Genomic DNA, 17,701 nt, shown 5'->3' on the forward strand with positions numbered 1-17,701 from the left:
CCACAAGGTATCACGGTAACTGACGCTACGCCCCCAAGGCGGCGGGAGTCTGCGCGACCGGCGAAGAGTCAGAGCTGCGCATGTGCAACATCTACCTTTAGCGCTTCTTCGGCTGGCCGGGGGCAGGAAGCGGAAGGCTGACTGGGCGTTGTTAGACACCTACCAACGGAAGTCCCGCCTGTCTTGCTCTGTCTGTTCCCGGAAGTGCATCTGCTTGTCTCGAGCGAGATGGCTTCAAGGTTACTTCGCGGAGTAGGCGCTTTGGCGGCTCAGGCCCTGAGGGCCCACGGACCCCGTGGCGTGGCCGCTACCCGCTCCATGGCTTCTGGAGGTAGGTGACTAGCTGGGTGCGCCAGGTCGGTGTCCTTGGCCTCCGACGTGGTTGGTAATGGGCGGTCGAGCGGGGTCGGCCATTAGAGCTCCCTCGAGCCCTGCTGACCACCTTAGTCTCCGGGAGCCGGCGCCCCGCCCGGTCTTGCTGTAATTTCGGCCGCTCTCCCGATTGACCTCGCTTTCAAAATGCCCTAACTGGAAGGTGCCGGGTGACCTTGGGAGATAGGGACTTGGAGGGAAGAGAAAGCGCTGGACCGACATTCAAATCACTTGCCCGCCTCCAGCCAATATACTGTCATTGACTTGATTTTAGGGAAAGTCGAAAACCAAGCTTCCGCGATAGGAAGGGAAAACCGGTTCGGTTTAGGAGTCATGCCTCAGTGGGCTTAGGGGACTGTGGAAATGGGTAGCTTGGGAGCCCACCAAAGAACCGTATAATGTCACCTTTCCCGTGTTGATCTTTTTAGCGCGTATTCATCTTGGTCATATCAGGTCCCATAATTCATTTTTCTTCTTCTAGGTGGTGTCCCTACTGATGAGGAGCAGGCTACCGGGCTGGAGAGGGAGATCATGATAGCAGCACAGAGGGGACTGGTGAGAAGCTCTGTGTCCTCTGGAGACCTTGGGCCTGGATGGGATCAGAGGAGTCTCCTTTCAGCCAGCTTTTGGTCCTGACAACTCAGCTTGTAGAACAGCCCCCTTGCAGTGCAGTGGCAGGGGTTATCTGTCACAACAGTCATCACTTGTCTCTTTCAGGATCCATACAATATGCTACCTCCAAAGGCAGCTTCGGGCACCAAGGAAGACCCCAATCTAGTCCCATCCGTTAGCAACAAGAGAATAGTGGGCTGCATCTGTAAGTACCTTGTTTTTATTTTTATTTTAAAGATTTATTTATTTATTATATATAAGTACACAGTAGCTGTCTTCAGACACACCAAAAGAGGACATCAGATCCCATTACAGGTGGTTGTGAGCCACCATGTGGTTGCTGGGATTTGAACTCAGGACCTCTGGAAGAGCAGTCAGTGCTCTTAACCACTGAGCCATCTCTCCAGCCCACTACCTTGTTTTTATTTTCTGGCCCATTTTGTTTATAACCTGCTACACAGAACATCTATAAATTGCTTCAGATATGTGTGTGTGACTGACTATATGTGCATACAAATATGTATATTTATGTGTGTGTGTGAAAAATTATATATATATAAACAAACTTGTATGTCAGGTACTGTTTGTTTCAGGCACTAGGGATACATATGAGTACAGATCCTGTTTTGGAATTCTGCGTAGGAACTAGGATTGTTAGAACCTACAGGGACCCCATACGTGGTTATCTTACAGATAGACTCAGGTCCATTTTTTTTCATTTGAAGGAGCAGAGCTTGATGTAGTCACTTAGTCAGCAGCAGTTTTGTTGCTATGTCTGGGTATCTGAAGGAAGGAGGTGAGCATTGAGAGCTTCCCTTGGTACCCAGGTGCTGGATGACTTTGAGCCGTCTTTCCTTTTCAGGTGAAGAGGACAACTGCACTGTCATCTGGTTCTGGCTGCACCAAGGCGAGAGCCAGCGATGCCCCAACTGTGGAACACATTACAAGTTGGTGCCCTACCAAATGGTCCACTGAGCCCACCCCTGGTTTAACATTTCAGAATGTAAAGGAAAACGTCTCTCTAATAAAGACTAGCCAACGCACTGGCTCCTTCCATGGCTGGCTAGTCTGATTTCTATGTTTTTTGTTTTTTGTTTTTTGTTTTTTTTTTTTTTAATTGAGAGCACCTATTCTGGCTTGACATCCACTTAGAATGTAAAACCAGTATAGAGTTGTTAGATTTTTATTTAAAAAAAATTTTTTTTAAACCTTTTGTTGTTTATATTTTTGTTTTTCAAGACAGGGTTTCTCTTTTCTCTGTGTAGCCCCGGCCGTCCTGGAACTCGCTCTGTAGACCAGGCTGGCCTTGAATCAGATCCTGAGTGCTGGGATTAAAAGCATCTGCCACCACCACCTGGTTAAAAAAAATTTAAACTTTAACTTTTATATAATGGTAGACCAACCAAGGGGGTTGTTAGGGGCAAGACCAGTGAGGAGATGCTGATCTCACTCGGGCCTTCATGGTTCTGTTTGCTCTGCTAATGACTGAATGACTGGGCCACACACTCCTGAGCCATACACTCCTGAGCCACTCCAACCCTGACACTGGATTTAGGGGAAGGACATTGTAGGGCTCCAGTCCACTCTGTCCCCCAGAGACCCCTCACTGTGATCGCTGCACCTGTCATGGCTCCTTTTAAAGGAGAGAGAATGAAGAAAAAGAGACACTAAGCTGGACACAGTGATGTCGTGGAAGTCCCAGTCACTTGAGAGATTACCTGAGCCTGGGTAACAGACTTTACCCAATAAAATAATAATGATAATTTGAACTTAGTATTGGTATCAAGGTATTTACTAAATTTTTCTGTGTGAGGAGTTTTTCTTTAGAAATACTCGTGGGAATATAAACTGGGGAGGACAACAGCTCATCTCAGCCAGCCAGTTTATGAAATGGTGAATTCTCAAAGCAGAGACCTATAAAATGGGAATACCTTTTTTTTTTTTTTCCTTTTTTCTTTTTTTCGGAGCTGGGGACCAAACCCAGGGCCTAGGCAAGCGCTCTACCACTGAGCTAAATCCCCAACCCCAAAATGGGAATATCTTATCATTCTGTGTTGAAATTTGCCAGAGTTGACTTTGGTTACTATCTATTAAATAATACATACATAATTTCAGGGTTGATTTCAGGGATGGCAAGCTGAGGAGAGAGGCCCACCATCTTGGTGGCCTGTAGAAGGTGTAGTCTAAGCCTTTGCTCCCAATCTTTTCTGTGAGTGATCATCTTCCAGGCACTCAGGCATCGATTGGCCTTTCCTGTGGGAAGGGAATCCCCAGAGCTATTAAATCTTACTCAGTGCTGTTCCTCACTAGCTGTACACTGAAGACTGTGCATACTGCTGGGAAGCGCTCCTGTCTGCAGCCTGGTGCACACCACGCTGTTTTCACACTCCTTCACACTGTGCAGAAAGATCTAGATCATTAGGTCAGTCTGTGCTCTCCCAGGCTTCTCACTGCCAAATCCCCCTCGCTGCTTTTAACAATTGTTACCGCACAGAAAGTAAAGTCTCCAGGACATTTCCAGGCTGTGATATGCAGAACAGTAATCCCCTCAAGGTGTCCACATTCTGCTCCCGACCCCCAACCCTGTCCGTACTTTAGGTCATACAGCATATAGGAGAAATAGGAATTAAGGTAGATGGAATTGAGGTTGCTGACCTTGGAGCTAGGGCCAGCTGGCTGGCTACCTCTTGCTCGGCAGGTAAACAAATGTACCAGCTACCCAGCCTGATGACCAAGTTTGATCCCAGGGACCCTCACGATGGCAGGACAGAACCAACTCCCATGTGTGGTCCTCTGCCCTCCACACATGTGCTGTGGCATAGGTACACACGAATAAATGAGCCAAGAGATGCAAATGGTCTCTGGAAGGCAGGCAAGAGTGATTACCTAGTCTCCAGGTCCGAAGGCCTACAGACAGACGCTCTGAGTTTAGCTCAGTGAGACCCATGTTGAGCTGGTGTGTGAGATAGCAAAGATTTTATGTCCTAAGTTGCTACATTCGTGATTTAACTTTTTATAGCATCAATAAACTAAAAGACTAGTAAATTCTTGAGTCCATGCATAGGCCTCTAATTTAGCTGCACTTTGGAATTACCCAAGACCTACAAGGCTTAGGACCCAGGCCATCCATCCCACGGAAGCAGTCCGGGGGTGTGGGGGGGGGTGGGACTTGAGAACACTTGGCTATCTAACCACATGGGCTTGAGTAGCTCCTGTACCTCCCAGGAGCACTTGGGCTTGGAAGGAAGTGCCGTGTTCTGCACAGAAGAGGGCTTCATCTGAGCCTTTGGTTCTGTCTCCTGTCACAAGGGAAAATAGTCATTAGATAGTCCTGCAAGTTCAGGAATAAACATTTCTAGGACCACTTGCAAATTGCCAATCTGGTGCTCCATCATCTGTGTATGTATGGTTTTTGTTTTTATTTTGATTTGACTGGTGTGGAACTCTGTGTAAACCAGGCTGGCTCAAACCTGCCTGCCTCTGACTCTTGAGCGCTGGGATTAAGGCTGCATGCCACCACTGGTGTGGCTTTTGGTTTTGGTTTTAAGTTTATTCTGTGTGCATGCATGCGTACACATAGTTTGTGACCATATGGTCTGTAGCACACATAAAAGTCAGGACAGCTTTGTGAAGTCGGCTCTGGCCATCCATTGTGCATGGGTTTGGGAGGTTGACTCATGACACCAGGCTTGTGTGCCTTACCTACTGAGCTGCACCTCATCTCTTACATCTTATAGACTCTGCCTAATCCCTCCGGGATGGCTATCAAAATTAGGAAAGCACAGTTTATATATTTAAGGCACATAATCCCTAGGCATCACGACTTCCTAAATGTTCATTAGTTTTATTTATTTTTTATGGTGTGTGTGAGTGGGAAATGTTGCTATATAGCCCAGGCTGGCTACAAACTCAAGGTCCTTCTGCCTCAGCCTCCTACTTGCTGGGATTACAGGTGTGTGTCACCACATTCAGCAGTTCAGTGTCCTTTCCAGTGAGAGGGTCCAGTTCAGAGTTGAATTTCCTTCCATTGTGATGTCTGGGGCAGTTCCTGTCTTATTCATTCTTTTGACCTTGTCTATAGTTTTTAAATTTTAATAGCCCAACTTCCATTTGTGCTATTTTATACTTGTGGGTGTGGAGCCATCTATTGGAACATTGTCAATTTAGCAGTAACTTAAACACTTAAAGAACAGACTCTCTCCCACAGAAGCAATCAACGGCCTGTAGTTCCTCAGATAGGGGTGGGAGTTCATTTTTTTTTTCTTTTTTTTTTTTCGGAGCTGGGGGCCGACCCCAGGGCCTTGCGCTTGCTAGGCAAGAGCTCTACCACTGAGCTAAATCCCCAACCCCGGGGTGGGAGTTCATGAACATGTTTCCAAGCCATGCTAGAAGGCTGACTGGCCTGATCTTGCGCAGGTGGCCAGAGCTGCTTGCTGTGAGTTCCCGAGTGCACTGGTCCTGCCTGCCACGCCAGAAGACAGTTTCAGTCCTTCCCAACCTCTGGCTCATACAAACTTTCTGCCTCTTCGTGATGGTCTGAGTCTTGGGGAGGGGAAGGAGTCCCACCACAGGTGTCTCTTCTGTGTCTGAGATCTCTAAGGGGTCACGGAGTCTTTGCACTTTGACCAGTTATGAGTTTGTGGTAACCACCACCCACTGTACAAACTAACTTCTCTGTTAAGGTCTGAGAGCTGCACTAATTAAATGAGAATTTAGAGGAGAGTTTGATGCTGTTTTAGCAGAATAATAGCCATATGTTCACCCTGGAGGCAGTAAGCTGCCCTAGCCACTCCTTGGGCAGATTTGCTGTGCCCACGCGTGCATTTCTTCAATCCGTTGTTGGTTGCTCCCTAGACTTTGGTGTCACAATTGCCCCCATGGGCATCTCTTGCCGAGCCAGTCATTTCAGTTCCCAGCTGGGTAAGACAATTCTTCCCCCATAGCAGCCTGCATAATACCCTGCAGTGCTGTGAGCCAGCAGGGAGAAAGCTTCTGTCAGTTCCAGTCTGATTTTTTTTTTTTTTCTTTTTTCTTCAGAGCTGGGGACCGAACCCAGGGCTTTGTGCTTGCTAGGCAAGTGCTCTACCGCTGAGCTAAATCCCCAACCCCTCCAGTCTGATTTTTACATGCCCTATCACCAATGTGTAGGTATCCTCAGCAATACGGTCTTTTCATCAAGTACTGGGGGTAGCCAGAAGGAAGCAACAGCCTGAATCCCTGAATCTGAGTCCCCCAGATATGGCAGCAACACAAGGCAGGGAAGGGGGTTAGTGGGAGGAGTCTATACATGATGGCAGGCTTTCAGTGCATGGTAAGCACTTTACCAACTGAGCCATCCCTCCAGCCCTTAGTCATGGATCACTAAGGATTCACAACTATTTTATCGTATTGGTTATATTACAGATGAGAGTATGGGGTCCTGATTCAAGCTGGCCCATGTGTTGCTTAGACACTTGAGTTCTGTACAATGCCATGAGACATTTGGATCTTTTTTTCCCCCTTAGGGAACTGAAGGCTAGTGACTAGAAGCCAAGGCCTAGACACCATGTTCACTGTTTCTGGGGTGTCACTACTTCTAGGTCTCCCAGCAGACAGGTAGAAAACCCATGTACATATCCCAACCTGGTGCTTTCTTGAACACAGGGAAGTGTTCTTGTCAGCATTAGAAGAGTAAAACCAGCTCATACCTGTAACTCAGTACAAAACGAGGCTTAGTCTGGCTGCTTTCCTCAGCTGTAGCTTCTTCCATTACAGCAGGCTACCTCTTACCAGGCTATCCCTGCTAGAGGAGTATGGAGGTGATGCAGGGCTTTACCTTAAAGAATGGGATTTTTTTTTTTTTTTTTTTTTGGCAGATAGAGGGGCTGTTCCCGTGAAGAATGCAGCAGGGCTAGCAAGCAAAACAGGACACAGGCTAGGTATGCTTAAGGTAGGGATGTTAGAAGACCCCAGATGTGGCAGCCTGAGGTTCCTCGAAGTGACTTGGCCAGCATTACACAGCTGGTTTGTGTTCTACTCAACAGATAACTGCAGTTCTTCCCCCAACGCCCCACGGCTAGATTTACTCATAAGGACTCATGAATATTTTATTGTATGGCTTATAACTCATTACAGGTTTGAGGTGGTTACCCGCACAGTAGATTATGAGCAAACACACTGGTGGGCAGGATGGAGCAGGGTTGTGAGCTGGGGCTTAACAGGAAAGCATGGGTAGCAGAGGCACTGTAGGAGACCAGACTCAGACGGACAAAATGTGGGCATGAGGAGGGAGGAGCTTAGCAGGGAAGTTCCAAACACAGGTGGCTGGGAGCCAGTGTGCCAACGGAGGCCTGCACTGGAGCTGGTTTGCAGGGTCCCTTAGCACAGGCTTTTGTGTAAACTTTTGATGCTATGCTACGACCACAGGGCCGCACAGAATCTGCTGCACACATTCCTGATCAGCACTTTGGCCTACAGCTTTCAACACTTGGCTCTGTTCACTAGTCTTCCATAGTGGAAACTTGTCACCTAGCACACAGCTAACGTCCTTCCTTCCTCAGATCCTCCACATGCTAGCCCAACTGACCTCTTTGGTTTATGTCACTGTGCCACAGACCAATTTACCCTTCCTTGCCAATGTTCCCTCCCCAGCCTCACTGTCAAAGTACTCTCCCTACCCACTGACTGTCCAAGCTCTTATAAGCCAGCGGGCCCCGCCTATTGGCACAGCCTGTCGGCCCAACACCGTTCCAAAATGGCTGGCATTTTTCTCCTCTAAGATGAACGCTTTTGGGGGGCAAAATTGTACCTTGTTCTCCATCAGCCTCAAACATGTGTTGTGCAGTAAGTACCAAACAAGCAAACTTCTCTACTTGCTGAGCTCTTGCTGCCTGCAGGCCTCCTGCAGACTGTCCTCCTTCCTGTGGAACCTGGTCCATTCTTAGGCTGCCCTTCCTTCTGGTCCTGCCCTAAGCTGGGACCTGCACACCTCTGCTGCCAACACACATCACATGAAGCACACACAGCAGCCCTAGCAAGCCTCGCAGGAGGGTGAGGCTGCTCTCCCTTGTTCTGTTGCCTCAAGCTCCAGAGCTTTCTGCCAGTGTCCTTTCTCTCAACGCGCCCAGGGACTGCTGAGCAAATGAGAGCACAGAGCCACAAGAATCAGAGCCACACACCGGGCCTTGTCCATAATTATTACTATGATTTATAAAAACAAGTATTTTTCAGGCAACTGTGTTAAATTACTGTTCAGATCTGGAGAGGGGGGTGAAGACCTTTCTTGAGGGAGGTGAGAACATGCCTACCCTTGGGGTCTGAGTCCTGGTTAAATGGCTTTACCTCAGCAAATAAAGACCATTAACCCCTTCCTGTCCAGGGCACCGAGGGAAAGAGGAGGGAGTAGCAAATCAGTGTAGTGCTTTCAAAGGGAGTGGGGCAAACCACGAGCTGTGGCTGCCCATGGCTCTGATGCTCTGACCCTTGGCTACATCCCCTCAATGGGAATGTAGGACTGCCCCTAGTCAGTCCTAGACAGGACACTTGCCTTTTCAGGCCAGAAAGAGGCAGCGGCAGGAAACACACCAGTGAGCCTCAACACCCTGAAGGGAGCTCCTGGCTGTCCCTCCCTTCAGCCTACTCCAGAGATTCAGGGCGTCTAGCCCCACCCCACTGTTACAGCAAGTGGAACACGTGGGTCTGGTCTTTGAGCTTCAAGGCCAGAGCAAGGAACCACAGGCCAAAGTAGCCCTGCTGAGAGGGTCACTTGCACCAACTCAACATTGGGTTCCTCAGTCCCTATGCTCCCGTTTGGGACAGCCGTCCACGCAGCTAAACGTTAATCTCTGTGTCTGTGTGTATGCTGAGCACAGGGGGAGGGGAGGGCTACAGGTGACCATGACTGCACCATCTGCTCCGGGGACAGGGCATGCAGGGGACCCTAATCTTAGAACACGAACCCAGACCAAAAGGGGTCAGGGCTCTGGCTCCCCTTTCCTCCCTCTCCCAGTATGTCCACCCTCCTTGGGCATTAGAAGGTTTTGCGATGAATCGCACGGGAGCCATCTTCTTCATATTCCTTTTTGGATACCCACATCTTCTTGAAGGTGTCCAGTGAGGCGAGGATGGAGCCGCTGTGGGGGTGGAGAGGCAATATTCGTTAGTTCCTGTGGGATGGGCCACCTGCCATCCCTGGGTCCTCGAATCTCACATCCTTTCCTTGGGAAAGAAGCCCGTTGGTTTTCCCTGGCCAGCCTCTCCCCAAGCCCTTCTCCGTGAGCCCCATCTCACCCGATCCATGTGGAGTACAGCCTTTCCTGAGGAGCAGAGATCTAGGAGGAGCAAAGGATTGTGTGAACACACAGCTGCCACCCTTAAACCAAGGCAGCTAGGCCCATGCATGGGTGGTGGGACACAGTGCAGAATGGGCAACAGGCCCAGCAGGGGTCCCATCTGCCCACCCAGCGCCCTGTCCTGAGGCTCTCAGTCCTACCTTGATTTTCACATCCTTTGGGGCAAGTTTCTTTACTTCACTTAGTAACCGGTCTCCGAAGCCTGCAGATACAAAGGATGACCAAGCCTGGACCACAGCCAGTCCCCCTGCCACGGTGGCCTGTAGACCCAGGCTGTTGCTCTCCCTCATCCTGCACACCCTCCCAGGGCTGAGTGGCCATGCTGTAGCACCCTGGCTGTGGGTGGGTAGAGCTTACTCAGAGACTGACTGGAATATAGTCTAAGGCCACACAGCTCCACTTGACTCCATGTCCTCTGCATGGGGTCATGAGCACTGCAAAGCCATGGCTAAGGAAATCTTACTTTAGTGCCTGATTTTGTTTTCGTTTCTTTCTTTACATTTTTTAAAAGGAGTGTCTCATCCCATGTAATCCAGGCTTGGCACTCAACTCATGATCTTCCTGAGTACCAAAATGGCAGTTGTGAGCCCTCAGACCTAGCATGCAACAAGCTAAAAGCATCTCCTATCAGAAAACTCAGCTCACTGAGAACTACCAAACAGGTGATGGCAACGGCACACTGCTGGCTCCAGAGAGTGCTCTGAGGTGCCAGACATCCTGGGCCTGTGGTCTTGCTACCATTTCCCCAACAGTACCTTTAAAGAGTGTTGAGCCCCCTGACAGCACGATATTGGAGAAGAGCGTCCGGCGGAGGTCCATGTCCGACTTGTGGATGGCGAAGGCCAAAACTTCATGGAGTCCCTCACTCTCATCCCCAACCAGGTCTGGCTGGAACAGCAGCTCAGGGGCTCGGAAGCGTGCAGGCCCCACCTGTGGAGAACACGCCTGAGGCACAGGATCTCCAGGGAAGCAGGTCCTTTCCGCCCCCACTGTCCCACTGTTGGCATTAGCTACCATCGTGGAGTCAGACCTGTCTACTTACATCGAGCGTGCTGCCGTCTGGAAGGGTGTACTGCACCTTCTCAGTCTCTAGAGCCTCGTCCTTTTGTGGGTTGATGGACAGGTAGCAAGCTCGCTGTATGGGCAGGGCAGGCTCTTAAGCAGGCTGTAGCAGGTACACTTGTAGACAGAGCTTGCTATCTTGGCTTCCTTAACCACGCCCCACGCTCTTTATCCCCAGTCCCGTCCACGCCCACATGCTCTTTATCACCCCCGCTCCCCTGCCCCGTCCACTCCCAAGTCCCAAGCTCTTTATCCCCAGCTCCGGCCACCCCCACCCATGGCCACGCCCACAACCCCATGCTCTTCATCACCTCTTTGATGGTCCGCACAACCTCAAACTCAGCTGAGGTGTGGAAGTCAGCGCCTTCCTTGCGCAGCAGCAGCCTCAGGTATCGGGAGACGTCCCGGCCCGCAATGTCTACCCGCATGATGGAGTGCGGCATGGCAAAGCCCTCATAGATGGGGACAGCGTGAGTGACCCCGTCCCCCGAGTCTAAAACCACTCCAGTAGTGCGTCCTGTTGCGTACCTGTCACCAGGTCAGTATTCTTATACTCCAGCCACTGAGGTGAGAGATCTCAACCCCGCAGGGGCCCCTGGGATATTATTTTTACTAGTGTAGAAGGCATGGAGGGGAGCATGAGGCGCTGCCTCCTGGGACATCAGGGCTTAGGGCACTCACAGGCTGAGCACGGCCTGCATGGAGATAAACAGTGCAGGAACGTTGAAGGTTTCAAAGAACACCTCTGCCGCCTTCTCCCGGTTCTTACTGGGGTTCAGTGGGGCCTCCGTTAGAAGAACAGGATGCTGTGAGAGATGAGGGAGTCACACAAACAGAACAGGCTAGGCCCTCTAAGAGCTTTCCTGGGCTAAAAGCACTGAACAGTCTGTCCCTCCTGAGGACACCATATGAATCAACTCTAAAGCCCAAGCCCTGGAACATTCCGCCAGGTGGTCACTGGGTGTACACACATACACACACCACAGAACAGGAGGTCCTATGAATAGGCAGTCAGAAAGCTGGCAGTGTAGTGGGAAGGAAGGGTGGGCACTACACCTCCTCGGAGAAGGTCTGTAGCTGGTCCTTAGAGTAGACGTACTGCCAGATGCGCTCCATGTCGTTCCAGTCCCGTACCACACCGTGCTCCATAGGGTATCGGATGGTCAGCAGCCCCCGGTGCTCCTGGAGGACAGGGAGAAAGCCAGACTTAGCACCTGACCCTACATGTTGCAAACCATGAAGCTACCTCTTGCTTCTCTCTGCCTACTAGTAATCTCCTGCTGTGTACAGAGACTCCAAGAGCTCAGGGCTCAGCTCTCTCAGGTCGAAGGAAAATGACAACATGCTCTAAAGCCCAGGCCCTGGAACATTCCGCCTGGCGGTCACTGGGTGTGTACACACACACACACACACACACACACACACAGAGAATACGGTCTTCTGAGCCACTGGATGTGTACACACACACACACAGAGAATACGGTCTTCTGAGCCAAACAGCAGCCATTCTCATCAGATCAGCTGTGCCTGTTGGCAAGACAACATCACAAGCAGGTGAAGGCCAACTGAAGGGGAGTTCCACTCACGATGGGTGGAAACTTTCCAGGTGCTTCAGGTTTCCCTATGATTATCCCCTCATCTGCACGCTGAGTAAGCCCGATAACGTCACTGTTTGCTGCAGTTAGAGTTGGGGTTCCTTAAAAGCTCAGTTGTATGAATAGGTTTTTGTTTTAATCCCAGGTGTGTGACGAGAGCCTGCTTCCCAGCAGGTGATTATACCTCGTGCACTAGCAGGGGTATGATTCTGCCAACTGAGATAGTTAAATTCTGGGAACTCTGGAGAAGGCATAAATGCCAGAGCCCCTAGAGGGGTTGGGACCACTCTGAAGACAGTCCCCCCATCCTTGGTTGTTGTTGTTTGAAGCTAACGATGAAGACTGGATTCACCCTAGAAGCTCAGTGTCTCTAATCAGCAGGAAGTAGCTTCAAGAGGTCTACACTCCCTTTCCCTCTAACCTTCTTCCCCAGGGTGGACTCTGGTGGAATCCTAGTCTGGTTTCTTACTGGGGCCTTAGAAAGAACCACTGTGGGGCTGGAGAGATGGCTCAGCGGTTAAGAGCACCCGACTACTCTTCCAGAGGTCCTGAGTTCAATTCCCAGCAACCACATGGTGGCTCATAACCATCTGTAAAGAGATCCGATGCCCTCTTCTGGTGTATCTGAAGACAGCTACAGTGTACTTATATATAATAAATGAATAAAAAAATAAATAAAAGGGGCTGGGGATTTAGCTCAGTGGTTAGAGCGCTTGCCTAGGAACCACTGTTCACATCCACCCAGGGAAAGAATTCTCTCAAACATGCCCATCCCACTCCCTCTTTCCTCACAGATGTTCCTCACTCACTGCCTAGGCTCTCCCCAGCATCTCCTTATGCACTGACTGGCATCCACCTGTAGCACTGCAGCCAATGTTCTGTCAGCACTGTCCCTCCTAGGCCACCTGAGCCCATCATTCCTCCAGAGTACAGCTGGAGCTCTGGCCTCTTGGCCCAGTTCTCCCATTAGTCCTCATCTGTCTCCTACAGGATGATGCCACGTCCACCTGCCCTCAGGTGTTCGTCTAGGGGACACTTGGCTTCTTGTACAACAGTGGCTGGCTTTCATCTCCCACAGCCTCTCAAGTGCCCTTCTATTCGTGCTCGGCTGGCTCTTCCCCCACACCTTATACTGGCTCCCTCAGAGTCTGACCCGCTGTGCAGTCCCCAGGTAGGCCATCCTAGCCAGAATAAGAAATGGCCCCCAGCCTTCCTCAGAGCAGGTATCAGATCCACCCAACCTAGGTGATTCTAATTCTTAACTCACTTTTGGGGGTAGCTGAAGATGACTTTGAACTTCTGATCTTCCTGCCTTCACCCCTCCCAAGTGCTGTGACCCCAGAAGACTTGTGATCTTAATCAGTTCTTTCTCATACAGTTTCTAAAAATCAGACACGACGAGGTGGAACCAGGAGTTCCTCAGGAATGTTGGTTCATTGGCATCGCACAGAAAGGGGATGCCCGCGCGCGCACACGCACACACACACACACACACACACACACACACACACACACACACACACACACACAACCAAACTGAAGGCAAGAGGCCCAAAAAGGCACAGACATCCTGAACAGGTTGCTCTGACCACCGGCAAGCTCTCTATGATTGACAACGAACTCAACTCAGGGACAGTTACCTCTGCTTTCGGTCCAATGAACAGGTCCCCCTCCAGGGCTCCAGCCATAACCCGCATGTGCTTTGGCCGTCCGACACTGTAAGGTCACAGGTCAGTGAGTTAGGCAGGTGCACGGCTGAACCCATGTCCAGGAAAACTATAGTCTAACTGAGAGCAGAGCTCTGGGTGGGGGGTGGCCTGCTAAGCACTGGGAAATGGCTCAGGGCAAAGGTCAGAGCCTAGACCTATGGGGAGTGGGGCAGCAGCGTGGGTCTTAGAAGCACAAGCAGTTTGGGGTCTGAAGCAACGAGTCTCTCCCCAGGGAGGGCTGAGTGTGAATGACTGGATTCCGTCGGGGCTTGGCTCTAGCAAGGCCACACTTTTGTAGCCACACTGAGCCCACCCCACCCTCTTGTCTGCTGATGGATGGAAGACAGCCCCAGAACTCTGTGGTGGCTTCCTGGTGTATCCCTCCCACGGTGGCCACTCTTCCCCCGACTGCGAGGGCTTCCAGAATAGAGATTCAGTTCTTGGCAAGCATGTATCTGAGGAGCTACCATTCTAAACTGTGACCCACATTCCCCACAGACTGCCAACAGCCTTCCCTGATACCCACTCAGAGTTTGGGATGGAAAGATGAAGCCCTCTGTGAGCCCAGGCTGGCCTTTTCCCCAGAGAGGCTTGGAGCTCTTAAAGTCACTCCAGGGTCCAGCTCTGATCTGCAGGCCACTGACATATCCTTCAAGCTCTGAGAGGTGCTTCAGGGGGAACCTTCCCAGTGGGCAGGCAGGACCTGGGCGCTCCATGTTTTGGGACAGAACCACCCTGCATTCCTGTTACCATTGGCACTACCTGGGGTGTGTGGAGTGGGCTGGACAGGAGCAGTTCCTAGATGCTATACGTAACTGAGCCCCAAAGAAAACATTTCTGAGGTCTGGGGGATATAGCTTAGAATGTATGCTTAGCTTTTTGGGTTCACCCAAACTCCATGATAATCAGAAAAAACTTTCCAGGGAAGAAGGGGTGGCTGTGAACCCTCCCCCAACTCTCTTAGGAGTTTAGCTCTTCCCCCACCCCTCCCCCGGGAGAGGTCCCTCTTATTCTTGCTCCCGCCTTCACCACACCCCATCCCCAGGGCAATGCTGGTTGCTTCTAACAGACTCATCCAGAAACAAAGGCAGGAGGCTCTGAAGAGGAAATCTAGCAGTTACTCTCTCAGGGTCACCTCCATCAATCTAGTGTTTCCTCTTCCAGGTAGAAGAGGGACTTGGCCTCCTGGAAGGGAGCGGTAACACCACAGGGGCCTCTTATTCCCAAAAGCAAATAAGGGGCTCGGGGAACTGCTGCCCCAGTGACACTTACTAGTTTGGGAAACAGTACTTAGGAATCTGGTCTCCTGCAAAGCCAGCCTTGATCACCCCTGAACCCTGAAAGAAAAAGCAATGTTTAGCTCCTGCTAATGACTCCAGATGCAGTCAGTGTCCCCAAGTGGAGAGAGCTGGCAGTTCCACCAAGGCTGGGCAGGGAGGAAGCCAGAGACCTGACCTAGAGAAGATCACTTGCAAGCACTAGCGGTTCAAAACTAGGTGTGATGCTGCATTGCCTGTCCTGGGGTTTTTTTATTTGGCAGGGGAGTGTGGGGACTCAAGGGGGAGACAGCTGTTAGGGGCATCTTGTGGGTGGAGGTTAACGACAATGACTGGCCCCAGACGGGCATCAGTGAGGAGAAACCACACATCTCTTCTGTGAATGCTGTGGTTAGTACCTGAAGGGAGAGGAAAACAGACAGCTACACTCTAATGCTATACCTCAGCCTTCCTCTCTCTATTCAAGAATCCCTGTCTTCACCAGCAGACAGAGCACATACTGGGCCTGTGGGCAGGGGGTACCACTTGGTGGTCTCCAAGTACGTTCCTTGGGTAGTAAGAGCAGAGACAGTCCCTGCCCCTGCTGGAAGCTGGACCTAGGCTTTCAACGTGAACCTGGCACACCTTCCACGAATGAGTCACCTACTCACACCCTTTGTCTACCAGTCTCTATCAGGGCCTAAATAAACAAGTCCAAGTTACTAGAGATGGGCTCCAAGCCCAAAGGAGGCCAGGACCTCTGAGCCCATAAGCTTGTTGGCGATCAAACAGGTAGGTAGCCTGATATACACTGTAGCCTGACACAAGCACACCCCCAAGTCCAGGACTAGCCCGCCCCCCATAAACAAGTTATGATTTAAGGGAGCCCACATGGGTGCTCCAAAAAAAGGCAGCCGCAAAGGGATTCAGGGGCTCACGTGGGAAGGAGTCAGTTCCCAGAAAGAGAAATGTGTCACCGGCAAGTGCTCCAAGGCCTACACACCAGAAGCATCAGCTCTGGGTACAGCCACAGAAAACCCCAGCCACGTCAAGGCCTCTGAGACTAGATAGCTCCTAGGGCCGTTGAAGGCAAGCAAAACCCAGGCTGGAAGACAAAGCCCCGGGAAGCAGGACCTCTTTTCTTCCAGGCTTGCAAACTACTACCCCAAACTGCTCCGTCCTGGGGAAAGTGGTCCTGCACTCTCCAAAAGGATCATTTAGAGTGAGGGGGGTTAGTTAAAGCGGCAAAGAGGCCACCAGGTGGTGGCTGGAGGAAATTAACCTGCAGTGTTTGCCTCTGGGTGCAGCCTCTTGGGAAGTGTTGTAAAGATCACCAGGCCCTCCAAGAGATAAAGCTAGCAGTGTGCAAGAGACCAAATGTCAGCCAACCTCCATGAGGCTGCCAGAGCTGACCACCAAGCAAAGGACCAGGGGTCTTAACTTGCCCAGCGCTTCCACCCCAGACAGACGTGTTCAGCAGCCTAGAATACCAAAGATCGCCTGGCTGTGTCTAGCTGTCCCGCACATCCTGGAGGTGCTCCCGAGGCCCACCCCTGGCCCGACCCGCGTGGGCCACCGCCTGCGACCCCGCGATGGGTCACAGCCCTCCCCCCGCTGCCCGGCCTCACATTGTCGATGACCACGGGCTGGTTAGCGATGATGTCGTAGGACTCCATGGCCCGGCCGAGCCGGCCCTGCCCAGCAGGCGGGCTGCAGGAGGACCGGCAGGCTACAAGGCTCGCGGGGAGACCTGGACGGACGCGACTCCAGACACCGCGCCGCTCCCCTCCCCCAGTGCGCTGCCTACGCGAACGCGGCCCCGCAGCCAATCACAGGTGCCAACTGACGTGATTGACAGTGGGTGCCGGGGAGGGTTGCTGGGGGAAGTGGGAGGGTCCTCTTGGAGCCGGCTGACCAATTGAAGCTTCCCGGAAGGACAGCTGGGCGTTGCCAAGGTAGGCTGCGCGGTGTCAGTAAGATGATGTCATGGCTGGGTTCTTAAAGGGGGCAGGAGTTAAAAAGGAGGTGCTTGGTCTATATCTAATTGGGAAGTCTTTTGAGTTCATCTACTGGAAGCTCGTCTTTTGATGAGATGTTTGTGAGCACACCTCCTCTTAGGAAGCCAGCTCTTAAGATTATTTCAATGGGAGAGTCGGTTTGAATAGATTTATTCATCTTTTTGGTTTTTAGAGGTAGGGTCTCTGTGATACCTGGGCTGGCCTTGGAACTTGTGATCCTCCTGCCTCACAAATGCTGGAATTACAGGCACGCGCTACTATACCAAGCATTAGTTTTGGATTTAATAAAATTCAAACCCTAGGTGAATAATTTCTCTTGTATTTTATTTTAGAAGTATCGTAGGTTTACATTTAGGCCTATGTTTAATTTGAGTTAGTTTTTGTACATGTATCAGGTAAGCATTGGGGCTCATTTTTTTTCACTACTCATCAACTTATTCCAGTATTGTTGAAAATAATATGCTTTCTGTAGATGAGATGGCTCGGCATGTAAAGGCATTTATTACTAAAGTTGCCTAACCGAGGTTTGATCCCAGAGACCCACATAGCAGAAGAGAACCGGCTTCCACAAGTTGTCTGATCGCTACAAGTGCACCATGGAATATGGACAACCACATGCACATACAAAATAAATAACGTTAAAAATAGTAGGGGGTTGGCAGGGAGAAGCTGGGTGTGGTGCTGGCATATGCCTTTATTCCTAGTAGTAGGGGGGCAGAGGCAGACCAGTCTCTGAGTTCCAGAGGT

At 50.9% G+C, this 17,701-nt stretch overlaps 2 protein-coding genes across 3 annotated transcripts; one reads left to right on the forward strand and one right to left on the reverse strand.

Annotated features, from left to right (window-relative positions):
• Positions 1-110: 110 nt before the first annotated feature.
• On the forward strand, positions 111-2,040 carry Cox5b (cytochrome c oxidase subunit 5B). Of its 2 annotated transcripts, NM_053586.2 has the most exons (4): positions 213-331; positions 854-927; positions 1,090-1,189; positions 1,847-2,039. In NM_053586.2, the coding sequence occupies exons 1-4, from the start codon at positions 229-231 to the stop codon at positions 1,957-1,959; spliced, it is 390 nt and encodes a 129-aa protein (NP_446038.1). In that variant the 5' UTR covers positions 213-228; the 3' UTR covers positions 1,960-2,039. The 2 variants fall into 2 exon arrangements, with proteins under 2 accessions (XP_063123859.1, NP_446038.1); XM_063267789.1 differs by having other exon boundaries at positions 111-331; positions 1,090-2,040.
• Positions 2,041-7,052: 5,012 nt separating this feature from the next.
• On the reverse strand, positions 7,053-16,717 carry Actr1b (actin related protein 1B). Its single transcript, NM_001039028.2, has 11 exons — positions 16,565-16,717; positions 14,953-15,017; positions 13,612-13,687; positions 11,433-11,558; positions 11,058-11,182; positions 10,688-10,904; positions 10,357-10,449; positions 10,070-10,244; positions 9,455-9,516; positions 9,253-9,293; positions 7,053-9,095 (listed from the first exon to the last, which is right to left on the reverse strand). Exons 1-11 carry the CDS (start codon positions 16,610-16,612, stop codon positions 8,993-8,995), a joined length of 1,131 nt encoding a protein of 376 aa, NP_001034117.2. The 5' UTR covers positions 16,613-16,717; the 3' UTR covers positions 7,053-8,992.
• Between the last annotated feature and the right edge of the window lie 984 nt (positions 16,718-17,701).

The sequence above is a fragment of the Rattus norvegicus genome, chromosome 9 (genome assembly GCF_036323735.1).
Source record: "Rattus norvegicus strain BN/NHsdMcwi chromosome 9, GRCr8, whole genome shotgun sequence".
Classification (NCBI taxonomy): Eukaryota; Metazoa; Chordata; class Mammalia; order Rodentia; family Muridae; genus Rattus; species Rattus norvegicus.

Coding starts and splice junctions, on each gene's coding strand:
- Cox5b (XM_063267789.1), top strand. CDS start 229: ATGGCTTCAAGGTTACTTCGCGGAGTAGGCGCTTTGGCGGCTCAGGCC. Junction 332..853: donor CCGCTCCATGGCTTCTGGAG/GTAGGTGACTAG, acceptor TTCTTCTTCTAG/GTGGTGTCCCTACTGATGAG. Junction 928..1,089: donor TAGCAGCACAGAGGGGACTG/GTGAGAAGCTCT, acceptor TGTCTCTTTCAG/GATCCATACAATATGCTACC.
- Actr1b (NM_001039028.2), bottom strand. CDS start 16,612: ATGGAGTCCTACGACATCATCGCTAACCAGCCCGTGGTCATCGACAAT. Junction 11,183..11,432: donor TACAGACCTTCTCCGAGGAG/GTGTAGTGCCCA, acceptor CATCTCTCACAG/CATCCTGTTCTTCTAACGGA. Junction 9,294..9,454: donor CAAAGGATGTGAAAATCAAG/GTAGGACTGAGA, acceptor TGCTCCTCCTAG/ATCTCTGCTCCTCAGGAAAG.